Source organism: Aythya ferina, assembly GCF_964211825.1.
Source record: "Aythya ferina genome assembly, chromosome: 1".
In the NCBI taxonomy this organism is placed as follows: Eukaryota; Metazoa; Chordata; class Aves; order Anseriformes; family Anatidae; genus Aythya; species Aythya ferina.
The window spans coordinates 152,764,225-152,784,651 of NC_140296.1; the positions used below are offsets into that span (position 1 = coordinate 152,764,225).

Genomic DNA, 20,427 nt, shown 5'->3' on the forward strand with positions numbered 1-20,427 from the left:
GGTGAAAGCCGAGTGCGTGTACAGCCACTTCCTCTGCCTTTATTTTAATCATTTTGGGCTTAAAATAAGAACTCCTTAATTAGAAGCGTTTCCTTAATTGAATTGTAATCAAGTTTTTCGTGCTGGTAGCCGGGCTAGCCACGTGGTCTAATAACACCCACCTTCTCTCCAGCACTGCCGGGCTACACCTCGTCTTCTGGAGGGATTTGTCCTGGGGAGCCCAGCCCAGGGGCTGCTGGTTTGGGGGATGCCTGGAGCAGCCCATGGGGACCCCGTCTCCATCAGGGCTGTCCTATTCTCTTGGGAAGGTCCTCGGGCAGCCCCCGGTGCTCGCACTGCAGTGCTGTGGGGGGAACCCATGGTGATGGGTCAAGGGTTGAGGGTTGAGACCCTGCCCCGCTCTGCTGAGCACCAGGAGCGGTCAGAAAGGCACTCGCTGGCTGGTGTATCCAAGGGGGATTCATCTCACTGGGAACCCAACCAGCATCACCTCTGCTGGCCACTCCGTTCCTGGGGTAGGAAGGGAGAAGAAAGGCCGGAGCTGCCCCCTTTATTCGCGGTGTCACTGCTGGGTGGCCTCCCAGTCCCTGTATATGATTTTCCATGACCAGGGAGCTGACTTCATAGCACCTAGCAAATCTCAGGGGTAAACTGAAGCCCTCCCAAGGGAAAGCTGAGCTCCGGTGACCCGGCAGACCTCAGAGCGCTGCCAGGTCGTGTTTGGCAGCTCTGCCTGCTCCGCAGTGAGCAGATTCACATTTCGTCTGCTATCTAGGGAGGGACGTGCTGCTTCAAAGACCAGAGCCGTGTCTTCACACGCTGGGGAGGTGTGAGGAACGAGTGGAAGAGCAGAGAAAACTGAATTTGTGCTGATATTCTACCTCTACAGGGCCAGCAGAAGCAAGAAATTTGAAGTGAGAGCAAACACCTGGCATTCAAGAGGAGGCAAGCACACACAGCTTGATGCATCCAGCAGAGCAGACCTCCTGGCAGCCCAAGAGTCCCTGAGGTGACTTCCCACCGGGCCGGGGCCACCTCTGCTCATCTGACACTGATAAACCCAGCAGAAATCTGGCCGCCTCCTGTGCTAGCTTGCCCTGGGGCCACAGCTCGGCTGCCCTCCTGCCCTTGCTGTAATGGAGGCACGGGGTTAGCAGTGTGTCACGAGGACCACAAGATTTACTTGATCACGCTCGAAATGCTATGCGAGGGCAGTGCTAGCGCAGCACAATCCTCAGACCCGAAATGGGCCGAAATAGGAAGGATATGGATTACGGTCCAGGTTGTATAAGACCACATGCATTTCTTGTCCCGGGATCCCTGCCCAGGCTGGCTGGTGATCATTTGAGGATCAGCTGTCTGGTATTCTGTTTTCTCCTTGTTGTTCAAAGCGTTAACTCACAGTTTATTAACTCCAGGATAGTCAGCCCCTACTCTAAAAACAATGATTAGTGCTCACGGGGTCTTTTCACAGGACACATACTTTGATTTCGCAGTGCTTCCCAAATAATCAGGGATTTGCCTTCCCAATACTCACACCAAGCAAAAGAGCAGCATTTCAGAGAAGACCTAATGTTCCCTGATGTAAGGTCAGAAGTAGCCTGCAATGTGGGGACGCTGATCTGAGTGGTGAACCTTGCCAGAGCGCTTTGCATTTTGTAGCCTTTTGTACAGTCAAGTCCCAATTCACACACAGCAGGGAGCAATAAATACTCCCGCAAATGAGACACCAGGATCCCAGGATAGCACGAGGCCAAAAACAAAGCAAAACGCCAAAATAAATAAAACATAGCTAATAGCTACCTCCAAAAAGGTTGCTGTGAGTGACTCGCTCAGCATCAGGTAGGAAATCCGCGGCGGGGCAGGGATCCAGGCCAGCACACAACCGTCTCAGCAATGAGTCACTCCTTTTCCTTCACACTTTTGCAAAAATAAAAAAAATAAATAAAATAAAAAATGATGCTGAGGCACTGCAAGGAGGCTCCTGCATGACACAGTCCCGACTCATCCTGAGCACCGTCCAACCTGCGTGCGGCGGGTGTCCTGTGGAAAATAAATCTGTGGCCATGTAATTAAAGAGTCTATCATAACTCAAATTCACGAGGATGTTTCTGGAGCATCACAGCACCAGAAAGCCTTGGGAATCATGGCCTCTTGCAGAGGTGCTGGAGAAGCCTGTGGTCCCAGCAGCACAAGCTGACACGGCTCCGTCCCCAGTCCCACCTGCCACCAAGCCCCCCACAAACGCTCTGGTTCCTGCTCTCCCCATCCCCACTGCTCTGCCCCATGTTCCTGGGCTCCAAAACCCCTCCTGGGTTTTCAATGTTTCCAGAAAAACTCAATAAACGGGCCCAATCCAAGCTGAGGCCATCACTGGCAACAAGTTTCTGCTCGGTTGGAGAAGCTTTGACAAAGCTGTAAGCTAGTGAAAACAGGGTCTGAAAAAGGGGAAGTGTCGGCAGTGTTAATAATAGGAGCTGCTCCCGACCACACCTATAATTAAGGGCCTTTATTGGTTTTTTCCATATACCTCACCTTTTTTTATCCTTGTGGTATTCCCAGCTTCTGTCAGCCACCCACGCCGCCTTGCTTTGTTTAAAAAAGTAAAAGAAAAAAAATGACCAGGTGGAAAAAAAAGAAAACAAACAAATAGGAATATTGAGGTGCACCCCTGGGGCTGTGTTAGGCCAGGGCAGACGTAGCAGAGGACTGAGGGACAGGGCAGAAGCAGGGCTCAGGGCTGAGTCTGCAGCACCTTGTTTGAAGGTGTATAAGCTCATCCTCCAAGCTTGTCTTTTTTTGGAGAAAAGGGGTTGAATTTGTCCCTCTCTGTGCTTGGGTTTTGCCCCGTGGCAGAGCCATGGGCTGGGGCAGCCCCGTCGCATCATCCTGGAGGGCTGGCTCTGAGCATACAACTCTGAGGGTGGGTTTTTTTATCTTCTTTTAGCCTCTGGTGAGAGGGCGAGCAGCCCATGGAGAAGACACCAAGCCTGCAGGTGACACTGCATTGGAAGGAGGACCAAAAATCAGGGAATCATTAAGGCTGGAAAAGACCTCCAAGGTCCAACCAGCCCCCTACCACCAGTACTACCAGGGATGCAGGCTGGAGGGATGGTCCTGCAGGAACCCTGTGAGTTCAGCGGGGACAAATGCAAAGCCCTGCACCTGGGGAGAAGGAAACCCTGGCTGGGGAGCAGCTCTGTGGAAAAGCAGCGGGGAGTCTTGGTAAAAGACAGAGCCAAGCCCTTCACGGAGGTGCCTGGCGGGGTCCCTTTCATCCCGCGTTGCCCTTCGGTCCTGTGATGCGCAGCGCCCGATTGCGTTTGGCATTTTTGGCAGAGGTGAGGCGGCACATGCCTGCCACGGGAGCAAAACCACTCAGATACCACCCGCGGGGGGGAGCACGGCGTTCACCCGAGCTCGTGATTCACAGCGGCGAAAAACGGTGGCCCAAAAGCCTCCCGTGTACGAGCCAGTCCCACATATATGCGTGCCGGGGGGTGGGGGGGAGGCCCAGGCGGTTATGAAACCAGCTTGCCCAGTCAGGATAATTCACGTACGGCTGTGGGAGGGCCGGGAGAGATAAACAACATGCGGGGAGCCGGGAGGGCAGGGAGGATGGCTTAAAATGCAGCTTCCCGGCATGCCCCGCTGGATTAGTTCAGCATCTCAGCGCGGCTCCTCCGCGATTCTTATGCAAGGGGGTTCTCCGCAAGGGACAGCCTGTCCTCGCCGGCTGAGCGCCAGGCACGGGGCACCGATTAACAAAAGGCCATCTCACCACGCGGCCGAGGGCCAGAGGCAGCTGGGGACTGGCTCCCTGCGACAGCCGAGGGTCAGGGGGGGTTTGTGCTCTGGGGCGAGTCGCTGGGCAATTTCGGTGACCGCAGCGCTGGGACATTCGAACAACTCCGTCCCCGCACCGCAGCCCGGGGACCCTAATAGCACCGGGCCCCAGGTCTCAAGGCGTGCTATTTCAAAATAGCACGGCACCAAAATAATCCCGCTCATTTCAGAGGCCAAAAGCTTTGAAAGCTCAAATGTCCGGTGTCTGACAGACTATTTCAGGACGGTGTTTGTGTCCATCTCTGCATTTCTTCGTGGGCCCCAGGGCAGTGAAATCACCCCGCTGCAGTTAGCAGCATGCATTTCCTCTTCCCGCGCTGCCCTGATTTGGGTAGCCTGTCACTTGGGGTCTGCGTGCTTAGAGCTACAGCTGCCCGGAGAGCAGAGGGGTTGTCCCCAATGGATGCTCCCTTCTGGAGGGGACGTGTTCAAAGGTAAGGAAATGACTGCTCTGCTCCCGTTGCTTTTCTCAGGAACTGGGAGAAACCCAGGAGCAGAGACTGCATACAGTTTGCAAGCCAGGCTACCATTACCTTATGTCCCGAGGGGATACGGAAAGGTTGGTTGCCAGAAGAGCTCCTAGGGCACTGCAAGGCCTGCGAGGTGTGTGCCAGCCACCGTGCTGGCCAGGACACGTCCCAGCGGGGCATTTCTCCGCTACCACGCAGTTTCACAGCTGCCCGGGGCAGGGGAAAGGCAGCATTACCCTGCTGCCCCATAAGGTACGTGTGTCAGGCCAAGGGACTGAGGAATGGAAATGTGGGGAAAAAAAAAAAAGTGAAATGTTGAGCATCTGCAACCAGCCAGCTTGCAGAGGTGACAACTGAAGGGACTGGCATTTGGCAGGGCCGTGACCAGAGGGACCTGACTCTGAACCCAGGTTTTCTCTGCACAACCTCCCTGGGCTGGCACGGCTTTGCCTGCAGAAGAACTCAAAGTGTCGGTGTCCATCTGAATGGCATTCAAAGCCACTGGGTGCTCTGTGAAAGCTGCTGAGGTTTCGCAGAGCTGGTAGTTGACAGAGCCGTCCCCATCCAGCCTGACCTTTGCTGGGAGTTGAAGGACCAGGCTGGGAAAACGCTGGCACCCCGGTTCCCGTCCTTCCAGAGCCGGCGTTGTCTGCAGAATGGGAAGGGGAACAGCCCCATCCCCTGCACCCCATCCCCTGCACCTCAGGGGTGTCCCCGCAGCCGCTGGAGGAGCGGGGAGAGGCAGGGTGCGAGGCTGGCTCCCATCCCTAGGTGGTGCTCTGAGGACACGCAGCATCCCCGCTCCGGCTCCCGCAGAGCACCAGGGGGTTTGGGAGGGCTGCACCCCCCAGCAGACCCCCCCCCAAAAGGGCTGGGCACCTCGCTGCCACCTCAGCTCCTCTGCTTTGCGCCCCCAGCCTGGGCAGCGCCCCTGGCTCAGGGACCCCAAATCCCAGCCGGCTGCACCCAAGGGTCCCCTGCCCAGCCCACTGCTGGGCGCCCACCCTGCTGGGTGCCCCCCAAGGGATGCACTGAGCTCCCCCCCGACCCCACAAACTGCCCTTTCACCTCTCCCCCTCCTGCTCAGCCCGCTTTCCCCTGTCCCAGCTCCCCAGCTTGAGCGCAGGCCTCTCACCGCGGGGGGTTTCCGATAGTGGCACTCCATTAGGGCCCAGCTCCGCGCTCACCCCAGGCAATAGCAAAATTCCCATTGACTTAGCAGGGCCAGGAGCGAGCCCTTAATGGCCTGGGAAGAAGAGGAAAAGGCATTTTGCAGCGCAGAGGTCACCAGCCCGCGTGCAGCTGGCTGCTCTCTGCTCCGGGACACAACGGAAGCAGAGCTGGGTGCAAAAAAAAAAAAAAAAAATCAGTTTTGTTCAGAAACGAGAACATTTTCAACATGATTTCCCGGTCACGGAAATCCAGACCCATTTTTTTTCCCTGTTTGAAACTATTATCGTGTTCCTTGACAATATTTTTAGCCGCAGTTGTGTATCAAAAACGTTTCGCTGAGCAAGTTTTGGGGGGAGCTGAAAGGTGCCAGCGACGGTCTCTTTTCAAAAGGGTTGGCTGGAAGTGTCACCAAAAATAAAGCATGAAACAAGTTTGCTCGAGTGTCATTTCAAACAACAACAATGTTCATCCGAGAGCTGGCAGGAGCCAGCGCGGCACAGTTAGCTGTCATGGGGTGCAGGATCTGAGCCAGTGCCTGGATCTCATTCATAGGGGAAAAAGCCCTTCCTCTCCCCCTTAGCTTTCTGAGGTTTGAATAGCTTTCAACAACGAGCCACTGCAGAAACGATCCCACCATCAGGAGCGAGGGAGCACACAGAGGTGTCTTCTCTGGAGAGCACAGGAGCAGAAAGCATCCCCTACCTGAAGGGCAACGCTCCGTACATCACGCATAGCAGCACCCTGGCTGTATTTATGGCTGTGAATGGCTCGGAGAGCTGGTTTGCAGACCCCTTAAAAGCCTTCCTTAGGGCAAACAGCTCTCCACGGGGGGTTCTGCTGGTGGCTTTTTGTGGGCCATGTGAAGGAGCCCACCCCGGAGGCGCTGGTTGCGGTGAATGCTGCTGTAGCAGGAGGTTTGTGAGCCCGTGGCTGGGTGTTTGTGGGGTGCGGCTGTGGTGTAGGGTGGCTTATGCCCACGTGTGACGTATGCGTGTGTCCCTGGGCACGAGTGCTTGGTGATTTGGGGGATCACAAGGAGGACGAAGGATGCACCTACCTCTGTGCGTTGACAAAGCGGGGCTCCCAGGAGCGACCAGGCTGGGGGATCATCACCCCCCCAACACTTCCCTGCCCCCAAAAGGATGCTGTGTTCAGCCACGTGGGTTCCTCCTTTTTGGGAACCGTGTCCTGGGTGCTCGTGTCCTCGTACAAGGAGTCCTTCCCTCTCGGTCCATTAGTTTGTTTCCACTGCCATGGCCAGCGACAGGCGGCCGGCTCTGAAAGCTGTATTGAAAGCCAGGTCAATACCGGCCCCTGTTTATTCCCTCTGGGGGAAATAAATAAATAATGAAGGGAGGGAGGGAGGGGCTTTGGTAATTAGCAGCAGGGAGGGGAGGTGGGACAGGGACACACGCGGAGAAACGAGGTTGGGTGGCCAGCCGTAGGTGGGAAAAGCCAGGAGGCTGTGTGGGAAACAAAGGCTGCTCTTGCTTCTTGCACCAATCCTGAACTGCTATCGAGATGCTGGCTTTCTGCTCTGTAGGTCAGGGCCGAGGTGGGACATCATTTCCTCAGCCTTTTCCCTGATAGCACCTCTGTTAGGTGCCCAGGGCGGCTTCTTGAGCTAGCCATTTATCTTCCCATCCTTGTATCGTCCTACAGTATTACATGAGTGATCCTGCTGCTCCTAAAGGCAATGTCTCGCCAAGCTTTTGTGCCTTCTGTGCAATGATAGAAAAATGATGTTTGGTCTAGCTGTGGCTGATGCCCTCCCTTTCTGTATCCCAGCTCTTACTTGTCCCTAGCAATTTGGGGATGGGTGAGTTTTTGTCTTGTTTGTGTGCATGTTGAGCCTTACATCTAGAGCAGTGTTGAGCACATCTCTGCCTCTTCATCAAGCACACCCCTGAGCCTTTCTTGGGCAAAACTCCTGTTATCTCCGAAGCAGGCAGGGTTGTTTGACCCATCCTATCGGAAAATCTAATGCAAATGCATCCCTCCCTCCACGCATGGTGTATGCAACATATCCTAGCCCCAGGCACACTCTTGGAGCCTCTTATGGCAGGTCTTTCCCAGAGGGGCCCAGAACGAGGGAGCCTGGAGGCACCGCTGCCATACAAACAGCAAACACCAGCACTCATCAGTCTCTACACCGGGCTGCAGCTTTGGGGTCTCCCCTTCGCTTCCAAACCTCCCCCTGGGATATTCGACTTTATTAAAAATAAATAGTTACAAATTCAGTTTTACAGCTGATGGCAGCAGGGAGGAGAACGGAGGAGGTGGAAGGAGCACGGAGAGGTTCTGCTGTCCACTCAGGTCACTTGTCTGCCGTGCCAGCCGTGCCGTGCCGGCAGCAGTCCGGGCGTGCAAGCACAGGGCCCTGCCTCCCCTGCCAGGCGTCTCGGGGAGCAGCAGGACGCGTGTTTCGGGAGGGCCGGGAGGGCTGGGTCTGAGTCCGTGGAGCCGAGCTGCTTCTGGAGGTGACGGGCGCCAAAAGCCGAGGAGAGCGCAGAGCGGGCTACGTGCAGCGTCCTTCTCTCCTAGCTTGGCGTTTTCAGTGGAAGAATATGGATTTCGGTTCTTCGTCTGGTTTATGTACAAAGAAAGTCATGTGCAACAAGCAATAAACATGCAAGCAAACCCCTCCCTCCAGAGCCTTCCCCGCTCCCTCCAGGAGTCCTAAACTCTCCTGTCCATCCTCATCTGGTCAGGGCTTAGGTATCACCACTCCTCTCCTCGTGACAATCGTGATAGCCACGGGGCCTGCCCACGTCGGGAGGGGCCAGAAAGTCTGTCAGTGTCTCAGCCGCAGAAACAATTTCGGGGGTCCCAGCCTGCCCGTTGAGGGCACGGACTCCTGTCGCCTCTCCAGAGATGAGAAACCGGGTGTGCTCCTCTGCTGCCTCTGGGCAGGCAACGGGTCCTCGCACAAGCTGCACACCCCGGAAGGATCGTGTATCCTCACTCCTCTTCCAGGCGGTATAACTTCACGGGATGGGGAGTATATCAGAGCAGCTCCAGGCCTTGATGTACTCAGGTGCTGAGAGGTGGTCACGGGCGGGTTGTTTTGTTTTTTTTTGGTGGGCGAGGGACTTATCCGGCTACGTACGGGGGCAGAACAAAGGAGGAGATGGTGGGCAACGGGTGTAGCATGGGGAGGTTGGAGGAGTTAGATGGCTGACTCCCTGCGGTACGAGATAGTATCTAGGGGCAGAGTTGCCTGGAGCCGCTCCAGGTCCAGGTGGCTTCCAAAATCCATCATCTGGATGACACCTCCCTCTTCCTTGGTGCTGCCACCTAACGCCACACCCACTTCATCATCGTCTTCGTCTTCGTCTTGACTGACAAGAGCCAGCTCGTTCTCGTAGCAGAAGGCACTGGGAGGTGGAGGAGAAGGTAGGATAGTCATCTTGCTTTCTTGCAGCTCCCGGGCTGAGCAGCAAGGTGTGCCAGCTACCTCGTAGGTCTTGTGAAAACGCGAATAATCCACTTTGTAGTGGTTCTTCTCCTCGAACACGACTGGTTCAAAACGGTGACCCCAGAGGATTTCGCTCGCGAGGTAAGAGCTTCGTGCCTGCGTGGTCATGGCCGTGGCTTCCACCATCCCCTCCAGGATAACAACAATCTCAAAGTTCTCCGTCTCCAACTCCTCCTTGCCAATCCCATAGAGCGGGCTCTCCTCATCGATCTCATGAACAATAATAATGGGCGAGACCAGAAATATACGATCGAGGCCCACATCATAGCCTACATTGAGGTCCCGCTGGTCCAAGGGTAGGTATTCCCCTTCCTCTGTCATGTAGGGCTTGATGAGCTGGGCTCGGACGTGGGCCTCCACAATGTGGCTCCTCCTCAGGTTGCCCACTCGCCACATGAGGCACAGTTTGCCATCCCGCACGGAGATGACCGCGTGGTGACTGAAGAGGAGAGTCTGGGCCCGCTTCTTGGGCCTGGCCATCTTGGCCATGATGGTGCCAATCATGAAGGAGTCAATAACGCAGCCCACGATGGACTGGACCACGACTGCCATGATGGCCAGCGGGCACTCCTCAGTCACGCAGCGGAAGCCGTACCCGATGGTTGTCTGCGTCTCCACCGAGAAAAGAAAAGCCCCCAGGAAGCTGTTCACGTGCATGATGCAGGGCTTGAGGAGAGAGGGGCCACCTCCCACCACCGGTGCGTTGAGGTCGCCGTGGAAGAAAGCGATGCACCAGAAGAGGAAGCCGAAGAAGAGCCAGGAGACCAGGAAGGCGGCGGAGAAGATCATGAGCATGTACCGCCAGCGCGTGTCCACGCAGGTGGTGAAGATGTCGGCCATGTAGCGCTGAGACTTGTTGCTCAGGTTGGCGAAGTAGACGTTGCACTGGCCGTTCTTCTTGACGAAGCGGTTGCGGTGCTTCCGCCGGGGGGCATGGCCCTTCCCGTTCCGGCTGTGCCCGTTCATGCTGCCCAGCGCGGAGACCTTGTGTCCATCCTCTTCGGTCGAGACGATGCTGTACCTGGAAGAGAAGGGACAGGCAGAGAGAGACGTGAGGAGCAACATGTTGGCCCCGGCGTTATATAAGGCTGGGCGTTGCTAGTTCCTCCTCTGCTCTCCTCACCGACTCCATTGTGCGTTGGTGACAATGTTTATACACTTCCCTGCGCTCAGGACAATTCAGTTGCCACAGCAACGAGCGTGGCTCCCAGCATCCCGCATCCGAAGCCAAAGGTGTAATTTGGAGATCAACAACCAAAGCACTGGCAGTTTCCCTGGGAGAAACTCCCCTCTCTGGGGAGCCTTTGTCCTCCCTGCTCCCCTCCGTCACGGATGGCACCGCTGCACCTCTCCTCGCTGCCAGGAGAAGGCAGCTCCTGAGTGCTTATGTGCTGCTGGGCCTAAAGTCGCAGAGGCTGCTTAAAGGCGTGATGGCAGAAGATGCTCTGAGCCCTGAGGAGATTCAGCTGCCTCTCCCCGCGTGCACAGACCCACCGAGACCACTCTGCCCTTGTCACCGTGGCCTCCCAGGACCACTTGGGCTGGCAGTGCCTCCCTCCCACCCCGTCGTGTTGACAGGTTTGCTGGATTCCTCCGGCATGGCCACCATCACCCTGGTGCCAAGTGCTCGGTGCTTAAATAGGGTGTTTTCTTCAGGGCAGCCTAACAGCTCCAGCACCATCTGCCATCCTCATCTCATTGGAAAGGGGACGCGGGGCTTCTGCAGTCCTGCTGAAATTGGCAATTTCTGGGCCAGGGCAAGTGTCCAGCACTGCATTGGTACTTTGCTTCTCCTCTGCAGCAGCCAACCCTGCTGAGAGCCAAGATCTCCCCCCACATATGGCGCGTTTCAGATTGGAGCCAGAGAAAGGAGCCATGGCTTGGAGCGGGAAAGCCCCCGGCAGGTATTTTGAGAAGGATATAGCGAGAGATGGGCTGAACGTAGAGCCTGAGGGACCAGATGAGGCTGCCCGGACCACCTGCTGCAGCAACAGTCCTTGAGATGAAGGCTACTCACCGGTTGACTCGGACGCTGCCCATGGCTCGCTGTATCATCGGGTGTCAGGGGCCAGGGGAGCTGGAGGAGCGTGGGATCTCATGCAGCGGCACTCAGGCGGGACCGAGCGGCTCTGGGTTTCACCTCTGGCCAGCTGAGGCCCATGCTGTCATCGCCATTGCTCCTGGCTGCATGCCTTATGGAGAAGGACAAAGCAAAACCCCGTCAAAGCCCCCCACGAAAGCACCCATCCTGGGTGTGTGGATGGTGCACGGGTCCCAGAGGGTCCTGCTGGTGCCAGGGGACACCACGCCACAGCCCTGCTCCAGCAGGTGAAGGGCCGATGGACGCAGGCCTGGTTGACCCACGGCCCGCAGCCCCCAGCCCCCAGCCCAGGTAGAGGTGCTGGCAGGCTGGTCACCGCTCCGCAGATCAAGGACACGCCAGTTGAGCAGCTTGCAGGGCCCCTGCCCTGAGCCAATATATTAATATCATAGCTTACACGAGGGCGAGAGCTCAGCCAGCCTAAATACCCCGCACACAAGGACTAACAAAGCACGGACACACGCGGCGGTCCGCAGGGATCTCCATCAGCCCAGCCTGACCCAGAGGGCATTTAATTCCAGGGAGTGCAGAACATCCCCCCCCCCCACCACCACCACCATTTTAAAGATGGGAAGGAAAGCAAAAAGTAGAGCCAAAAAGGAGAAGTGACGCAAAGAAAGAGCTTAGGGGTAGCCAAGCAGAAGCCGGTTAGAGCAAACAGACCTTGCGGCAGCCCGCGCGTGCCGTGGGGAGGACGTCCAGCAGATGCTATGTCCCGACCTGGTCCTCCCCGAACTGAAGGACTGGGAGACTGAAGGCTCGAGAGCCGACCTAGAGCTGCTGGGGAGTGAAACGCAGCGAGGGGGTAATGACTCACCGATTAGGAAGGGCTTTGTACACCCGTGCTAATCCCGCGCTGTAACCTTTGGATTACGGCAGCAGCGCAGACACGGCCAGCCTTCCTCCCAGCCTCACCGATGAGCAACCAGAGGTTGCCGTATCTCGGTCAAATCCAAGGATTTCTGGGTCAAACCTGATGTTTAGAGCTTGTTGCAAGAGTGGGGCTTCGTGTGGTTAAGAGTGACCGCCGCCTTCGGAGCACAGACTGGAAGGCAGCAAGTCAGGAGCTCCAGACATCACCCCTGATGTGCAGGCACTGCCGTTGTCACGTCTCTGATGAAGGTTAATCAGCAGTCCCTTCCCCAGAAGCCAAGGTTACTGAGGCAGCTGAAGGCCTGTGGCAACACAACCGGGGCTGTTCAGAGCAGGGACGCTAGAGGACCGTGAGACAGCAGCAGCCTCGTAGTTCAACACTTACCTTGTAGAGGTAAAAGTGAATTTTTGCTCTGCAAAATTCCCATCAGGGAAAAAGCACGGTGCTGAACTCTGCCAGCACCCACCCCTCACCACCCAACTGCATCCAACTATTTAAGGAGGGTCCCTTTGGCCAGACATGGAAAGTTCTGGTGTGCAGCTGGGAAACCTACAGCAGAAACTGAGGTGGGTAACCTAAATTGGTCAGAAACCTTGAGGGATGACTCGGTGACCAAGAAAGGTCACTTTGTGCCCACAGGTGGTCCCAAAAGGATAAAGCTAAACCACATCTTTGGTGAATTTGGACAGCAGGGTCCTGCCTTCACTTCTTCAGCAGGTGGCAAGGGTGGGTGATTCAGGGATGCTCCTCTCCACCGCATCCTCCCCAGCCTCTGCTTTCCCTGGCCGCAGAAATAGGAGCACAAATTCCAAAGAGACTTCATATTTTGGTGCCAGGTGAACTGCTGGCTCCACGTGACGAGGCGAGGAGGAAGGAGGACCTGAGGAACATCTGCAGCAGCACCCAGACCTCCGCTCCTTACCTGCCCCAGCTCACCAAGAAGGGGCAAAGGGAAGGGAGGAAACACAGGTACAAGGCCTGTGCCCATCCCCTGTTCAGCTAAGTGAGGGGATGTGTTTAGGAGAACCACATTCCCTGCTGCTGGGCATGTGGGAGCCCAAATCAGCTCTTGCACAGGCCCACCATGGCCGGGCCTTGCAGCTCAGGGCCTGGGGAGTGCTTGCTTCTGGCTCTACTGTGCCAAAACAGCTACAGCAGTACCCACAATTCATAATTAACCACAAGGCAAGCGTTTCTGTGAAGAATAAAGGTTACCAAGATGAACACACGCAGCCCAGCACATGAGAAAAAACATTTTTAGTGTAGGCTGTGGGGGGGGACACCCGTGGCCTCAGTCTGTACGCTCCCCCACAGGACCCCCACAGCATTTCATTCACGGGTCATTCTCTTCTTCAGCATCCGAAATTTTGCCTGTGGACTTCAGGAGCTCAGCAACAAAGTTCAGCGACTCTGCTCCGGAGACCAGCTGTCTGATGGACAGGTTGGCGCCCGATATTATCTTGTGGAGGCTCTGCAAGGCAACGTCTATGTTGTGCTTCACCGCCCCCAGGTCCGTGGTCTGGCCTGCTCGCAGGTGCTCGTTCTCCACCTTGGAGGTCTCCAGCTCCCCCTGGAGAACGATCATCTCCTGCTTCAGCCTCTCCACGTCGCTTTCCGCCTCCAGAGCCCGCTGGGTCATGAGCTGGAGGCTCCTCTCGGCTTGCTGGACGAGCGTCTGCAGCCCTTGGGCCTCTCTCTCCTCTTTGACCAGGCTGGCCTTCAGCCGCCTCTCCAGGCTGCGCACCGTGCGCGCCTGGCTCTCCAAGGAGCTCTGCATGCTCCTCACCATCCTCCTGAGCACGTTGTTCTCGTCCCGGAGCACTCTGTAGGTCAGCTGCAAGGAGGGGAGCTCCCTGTCCCCGACGGGCTCCTCCTGCTGCATGTGGGGCTCCGCGGCCCTGCCGTGCTCCGGGTAGGCGAGGTGCGGGTCGCTGGCGTGGGCCCACAGGGCGAACGCGTCCGTCCCCGGGTGCTTGCTGGCGCCGTGCTGGAACGAGTCGTAGGGGCTGCACGGAGACAGGCTGGCAGCGTGGGACCCGCGCGGCCGCTGGTGCACGGGGAGGTGGTAGGTCCTGGTCCAGCTGTCGTCCTCCTCCTCCGACAAGCTGCCGGCCGTCTCCGTCTCCTTGTAAAACGGCTCCTGAAAGTCCTGAGCGTCCTCCTCCAGCTCCAGCGCGTGCCTGGCCAGCCTCTTGGCGTACATCCTGTTTTTCTCGCCGTCCTTCACCACGCAGGAGTGTCTGGGCTTTAAGGGGAAGGGGATGGGGACGGGCCCACTCGGATCCTCCAGCTGACTGTCACCAGAGTTGTCGCGGCCCTTGCACTGGGGCGGAGGATGCATGGAGTGGCAGGCGTACCGGTAATCGTCGTTGTCCTCGTCGTTGTCATCATCATCATCGTCATCTTCCAGGTCTTGAGGCTCCGGGCAGGCCCTCTCCATCGCCCCGGAGACACCAAGTGGCCGCGACATCTTCAGGGCTGCAGGGAACGGGAGGATCCGAACCGCCCCGAGCCCCGGTCCCGCAGGCGGGTGACACCTGCCCCGTGCCAACCTCTGCAGCCTCGGTGACACTGGCGGGGGACCAGCCGGTCACTGGGGCCCCTCCATTCAAACCAGCAGGGTGCTGGGGTGCGCGCGGTGGGGAGCGGAGGTGGCAGGGAGGGGAGAACCAGGCATCTCTGTCTCTGCTAAGGGGGGTGCCCAGGAACCACCCCGGTCTGTGATGTCACCGTGCAGCTTCCATGCCCGCTGTGCTGTCACGAGGAAGAAGCGAGGGACCCAGGAGCTGTACCAGGGCTTTTTTTTGGCAGCGGGGTCCCGCAGAGCCCACCCAGCCCGGGGATGCTGTCGGTGGGTGGAGAGGAGCTGGCAAAGCGACCCGAAACCTCTCGTGCTGCACGGGGAGAGGGATCGGTGGCCCTGGGCAGGCAGCGCGGGGCTGGAGACATCGCTGGCAGCAAGAGCAGGGCTGCTGGAGCATCGCTGCCAGTGCTGGCACCAGGCAGGGGAAGGGGACAGGGCTGGCGAAGCAGGAGCGTGCCGCGCAAAGCCGCAGTCGGGGGCACAGAGGCTGATGCGGGGAGAGGATGGAGGGCAGGGACAGAGCACGAATCGGGCTGTTATAAAGCCAGGCACCTGCTTCACTCCGTCAGCGACCTGGCAATCGCCGAGCCACGTAAAGTCCACCCCGCCGGCGGCCTCAGCCCGCTGCACGGGGGCCGCCGCCGCCGTCCCCTCCGGACAGCCCCTCGAGCACCTACCTCGGTCACTGGTGGGCGGCTGGGACCCCCGAGGCCGCCCTTGCTGCCTCCTGCGAGGCAGGAGGAGCCGAGCCTGGCTGCCGGCAGCCGAGCGGAGCGGCAGCAGCGCTTTGGGCAGGGCATCGGCCCCGCGGGCTGGCCGCAGACGGGTCCGCGCTGCGCTGCTGCCGCCCCGCTCTGTCCCCTGCTGCCAGCTGGCAGAGGGACCGCTCGCACTGCCGGCCGGCCACAGCCTGGCCGCTGCACGAGCCAGGAGATGGAGGGGTGGAAAGAAACCCGCTCACTGCTCCCAGCTCCCAGAGGCTGAGATTGCCCTGCCTGCGCAGTGGGCTCCCCAAGGTCAGGGGTCGTGCCTCCAGATCACCCCGTGCTCATCATTATCCTCCCTGCAATCCACGCCAAGGGGACACCGAGGGGTCCTGTCCATCCCCAGAGACCTAAAATGTGAGTGGGATGAAGTTGGGGGAAGCTCGAGGATATTCCCAGCAAAAGGGGGTGACGTTCATGGCCTCAGTTATGCGGTGTTGGCCGTACAGACCAGGGGAGGAAAGTCTGGCCGAGGGCAGAGCTGCAAATCCCCATCCCATGGGAGCGTGCCCAGGGAGCTGGTCCTGCCTCCAGGGACCCACGTGGAGATGGGGCAAACTGAGGGGTTGGTTGGTGGTGATTCCTGGGGAACCCTCGGTGGGCACAGCGTGGGGGCAGTGGCAGCCCCTGCAGCCGGGGGGGTTGGAGAGCAGGGCCAGCAGACTGCTCCCGTCCCTCCCTGCAGCCCTGCCCTCGTTCCCAGCCGCTCCCCATCTCCTGTGCCATCCACCTGGCGATGCTGGGAGCACCACGGCCGTGCCTTGCTCTTTGCTTTATTGGCACAAGCCATTGCGCCAGGCCCTGAGCACTCCATCCTGGTCCACAGTGCCTGTCACTGCCCCTTTCCGAGGGATCTGGAGGCCGGCAGCACCGGCAGCACTCATGGCACCAACACGACGCCTCCATCGCTTGATCCCGTGCTCCTGGTGCGTTTCCTCGCTCGTCCCAGGTCTCCTCCATCCCCTGCCGGAGCGGCTCACATTCGTCAATCTTCCCTCAGCCCCGCGGCGGAGCAGCCTGGTGAAGCAGAACAGACAGGTCCACGCCGAAGCACTCCCCCACTTCTCTTTTTATAACAGCCGTATCTGGCGCTCCAGGACGCAGGCTGCGAGCAACGGCGGCGATGGAAAAATCCCATGGTATTTTTACGCTTCGCTTTATCTGGAGCCGTCTGGCGAACGCTTCCTCCCCGTCTGTGGTCACGGCCTCCCCGACGGTGGCCGCTGCCTCGTGCCTTTCCTCCCCTTCACCTCCTGCTCCCTTCAGGGATCGGGACCCAGGTTTTGGGCAGAGCCCAGCAGACCCGTGGCCGCTTCCATTTTTTCCTCTCCATCCCCTTTGCGGCTCCATCCAGGGAGCTCCCGGTCCTCCCAAACCCTCACGGGGTCGATGGCAGGGCTCGGAGGGCCGCAGGGATGAGCTGCCAGGGCTCTGCAAGTCCTCCTTGGCCCCACTCCTCCTCGGCGTGGCCGCCGTGCGGGAGAGCAAGAGGCAAGAGGCGTAGGGCAGGTGAGGGGAGGAAGCTGGAAGCAGCTCCGTGCCATTTTTACATACACACTGCTGCCTTTTCCTTCAATAATTATAAATAGATCAAGTTGGTGCCAGCAGTCCCCATCTGCCCCGCGAGGCACGGCGAGCTGACCAGCTCCCCGGCGCGACCTGCTGTCCCCAGGAGGGTTTGGTGGACGTGCCTCTGCCCGGGGTTGTGTTTTGGGGTGGAGTGAGAGAGGGGATTTTTCCCCCCTGCGAAGCCCTGGAGCCTGGGCATGGGTAATATGAAAACAAAACAAAATGATTTGAAGTTAAACCATCTCAGTGTGTGACTCAGAGCTATTCATAGCTCCCCGAAGCCAGCTGCAGCAACAGAGCCAGAAGGATTCTGCCCGTATTATTATTCCAATTACCATCTGAATTAAAAGTTTGAGCAGTGATCAGCCCACATACCGACGGGAGGGGGAGAGGAGAAAGAAGGAGAGAAAGGGAGAAAACACAGATAAAAATGGGCTAGGCGCAAAGGTCCCCGGCATGACACAGCCGGCAGCAGAGGTTGCAGCGTCCCCTCCCCTGGCCCCTGCCCGCCCGCCACCACCCTGCTCCCACGTCCCCTGTCCCCTGGCCCTCCAGCACCAGGGACGAGGGCTTGGAGAGCACCAAAAGCCTGTCACCTCCCCGCAGGGGCAAAGCCTGCTCCTACACCCAGCCCTGGCTCAAACAGGAGGCGCTGGGGATGGGCACTCTCTCTCCTTGTAGCTGCAGGGCTCCCGACCCCCTTGTTATGGGATCTCGATGGGTTCCTGCGTCCCCACAGCACCTCCGGGCTTTCCCCAGCCCGTCCTCAGTGCCACCGCCAGCCTCTGGCATCCCCACGGCCTCCCGGCACTCGCGTGGCCATGGCACTGCTTTCCCTCCCTCTGCCTTGAAGTAAATATTGAAGCCCCTTTTTCTGTTATTTTTCCGTAATTCCCTTTTCCAGCAGTTCCTCAAATCAAGGGGTGATGCAGGCCGGGATGGGTGGAGAGGGCGAGAAGCCGTGTGCAGTGCTGAGGGAAGGGGGCAAGGCCCCCACAAAGTGCATCGGAGGGGAGAGCTCCCCAAAACGGTGACCTGGCCGAGGGGGCAGCAGGGGAGGAAGAAGAGGGGATGAAGGCAGGGGGCAGGCAGCGGAGGGCAGGCAGAGGGGATGCTGCACGGGCACGGGATGTTCATTGTGCCAGGGCTGGCCAAAGAGAGGGGCCGGGGTCTTTTCTCGGTGTTTTTTGGCCGGGGACGGCGTGGGGGGCGCCGCCTCCCTCGTTGTCACACGGCACCAGGCTCCCGCTGGAGCTTTTCGGGAGAAATGTTGCCATAGAAATAAAGCAGCGGGACGGACGGCTGGGGCAGGCAAGGAGGACCCCCGGCCGGCGTGGGGACCGGCACTTCTGCCAAAAACAGGCAAAAACGGCAGGGTCGGGGAGCAAAACCGGTGCCTCCGACACCCCTTGTCGAAGCGCAGCGCCTTTGGGATCCCGCACGGAGCAGGGGGACGGCGCGTTTGGGGGCAGGGGATCGATGAGGACGCCACGCGGCCAGCGATCGATCCCCGGCCGCCGTCGGGTTAAGCGATAAGGCAGCGACCCAGGAAAGTGGGAACTGGCTGACGGCCGATTGCAATTAACGCCCCGCGCCCGCATCAGCGCTGATGTCAGCCAGGGCCCCGTGGCCGTCACCACATCCCCCCCGTCCCGCCACCGCCCAATGCCACCCCGGGGACGTTTTGGGTGAGCACCGGGGTCCCAAGAAGCCAAATTGCTGGAGGAACCCTGGCTTCCCCAGCCAAGGAGGGGGAATGGAGGGAGAAGGGGAAGGCTGCGGCCCTCTCCCGTTCATCCTCTCGGTTGCCGCCCCTCGCCATCCCCGCCAGGCTCCCGTTTCCCCCTCCAAGCCCAAATCCCAGCTAGCCTCAGTATAATCCTTGTTGTTGTTGGCAGCCACGACCAGGGGTGGCCACGTGCTGGGGTGACTCAGGCATCGCTTCCGATGGCAAATGGAGAGGGGCACGTCCCCAAATCTTCATGGAGCCGTGCTCCCTGCGCACCTCCCCGGCCCCGCCAGGCTCCCGGTGACCCCAAGCTGATGGAGCCACGTGTAGGGCCGTCCTCACGCCCAGCAGCTCCTCCAGGCATCCGAGACCGTGGACAACCACGGAGGGGAGAAATGGGAGAGGGGAGGAATGGCAGAAGGAAGGAATGGGAGAAGGAAGAGGCCTCAGAGCTTTGCCATGGAGGAAGCCAAGGCTGGGTGGTGGAGACAGGAGACTGCAAGCTCCTGGAGGAGGGGGGACATCAGGGGGTGAAGGTGGCACCTGGTGACCCCCCCGTGCCACGCAAACCTGCCCGACGACCCCACACCCGTGGGGTTTCTCTGGCATTTTGCTCGTGGCTTCCCGAGCTCCTTCACCCAAAACCTGCATCCAGAAGGCCCTGTGCACAGGGCTTGTCTGGGAGGTGCTGGGCCACCCCCGGCCAAGCTGGGACTCTGAAAGCTTCAAGGGTCAGGTTCGGAGCCCAAAAAGCTCCGTGCACAGATGGAGAGCCCACACGTCCGCTTCAACCCCGTCTGCACCCCATTTTTTGGAGAACACGTTCCCAGTGCTGCCGTACTTCTCCGGGCTGAGGGATGGAGCCCGGACCGGTGCACGCGGGCGGATGCGATGGTGCAGGCTGGCCCAGGGAGCAGGGGAAATAAAAAGCGAGCAGGAGCCAGCCCGAGGCGAGCAGGAGCTAAGCAAGCAGCGGGAGCTGCAAGCACGAGCGGGTTACCTGCAAAGCGAGGGAGGTGCAGGCGGCGAGGTGAGAGGAGGAAAGTTGGGGAGGCTGGCGAAGAGGTGCGCGCTCCTGCCCTCTGCCCCGGCACGCTTCGGTAGCCGCATTCACATCTGCCGTGCACACAGGCAACTTTGTTATTCCCCGGCACACTCGCATGAAGCCACGCACATCTCGCTAAGTTATATTTATAGCCGTTCCTCAGAGCTAGCGCGGATGAAACGAGGCAGGATTTTCGCAGGAAAAAAAAAAAAACCTTCCCGTTGTCGTGCCGGCACCGGGAGCCGCGCTCCCCGGCGCCGTCTCTTACCCGCATCCCGCCGGGGGCCGCCTGCTCGAGCCGTGGGGAGCCAGCATCAGAGGACGGGGAGGGCAGCCGGTGCCTCCATCTCCCCACGAAACGCCTCAGCTCGCCTGGACGGAGGAACCCGGTGTGTTTCTCTTCAGCCCCCTCTCGCCTTCGGGCTGTTTCCTTTCCCCAGGAGCCCCTCGCTCGCCGTGCCCCGCTCCTCTCCTCCTGCCTCTGCCTCCCCTCAGCGTGCTTTGCCCTCGGGAGCGTCCATCCCACGAGCTCTGGTGCGCTCGCAGCTCGGCGACGAGTTCTGCTCTGCCCCCTCCTGCCCCTTCCCCTCCTGCCCTTCTCCTCTCTCCCCCTGCGCCTCCGCTGCTCCCCGGCTCTCTCCCCCCCAAATTTCCGCGCCGCCTCTCCCGTTCCCCCGTCCTCCCCGCTCGGCACTGCTGCTCCCTTTCCCTGGCTGCCTCTCCCCCTCTCTGATTGCTATGCAGGCTGTAGCTAAGAAGTCAGTAACTCCGTGGTAGGCTCCAACAGCTTTCCG

General features: G+C 59.1%; 2 protein-coding genes across 3 annotated transcripts; both read right to left on the reverse strand.

Annotated features, from left to right (window-relative positions):
* Nucleotides 1-7,629: 7,629 nt before the first annotated feature.
* KCNJ4 (potassium inwardly rectifying channel subfamily J member 4) lies at nucleotides 7,630-20,220 on the reverse strand. Of its 2 annotated transcripts, XM_084506789.1 has the most exons (4): nucleotides 19,902-20,210; nucleotides 19,589-19,704; nucleotides 10,985-11,159; nucleotides 7,630-9,988 (listed from the first exon to the last, which is right to left on the reverse strand). In XM_084506789.1, the coding sequence occupies exons 3-4, from the start codon at nucleotides 11,020-11,022 to the stop codon at nucleotides 8,659-8,661; spliced, it is 1,368 nt and encodes a 455-aa protein (XP_084362915.1). In that variant the 5' UTR covers nucleotides 11,023-11,159; nucleotides 19,589-19,704; nucleotides 19,902-20,210; the 3' UTR covers nucleotides 7,630-8,658. The 2 variants fall into 2 exon arrangements, with proteins under 2 accessions (XP_084362915.1, XP_084362916.1); XM_084506790.1 differs by lacking the exon at nucleotides 19,589-19,704 and having other exon boundaries at nucleotides 19,902-20,220.
* Nucleotides 11,185-15,110, reverse strand: LOC311430252 (endosome-associated-trafficking regulator 1-like). Its single transcript, XM_084506791.1, has one exon. It carries the CDS (start codon nucleotides 14,410-14,412, stop codon nucleotides 13,276-13,278), a length of 1,137 nt encoding a protein of 378 aa, XP_084362917.1. The 5' UTR covers nucleotides 14,413-15,110; the 3' UTR covers nucleotides 11,185-13,275.
* Nucleotides 20,221-20,427: the final 207 nt, after the last annotated feature.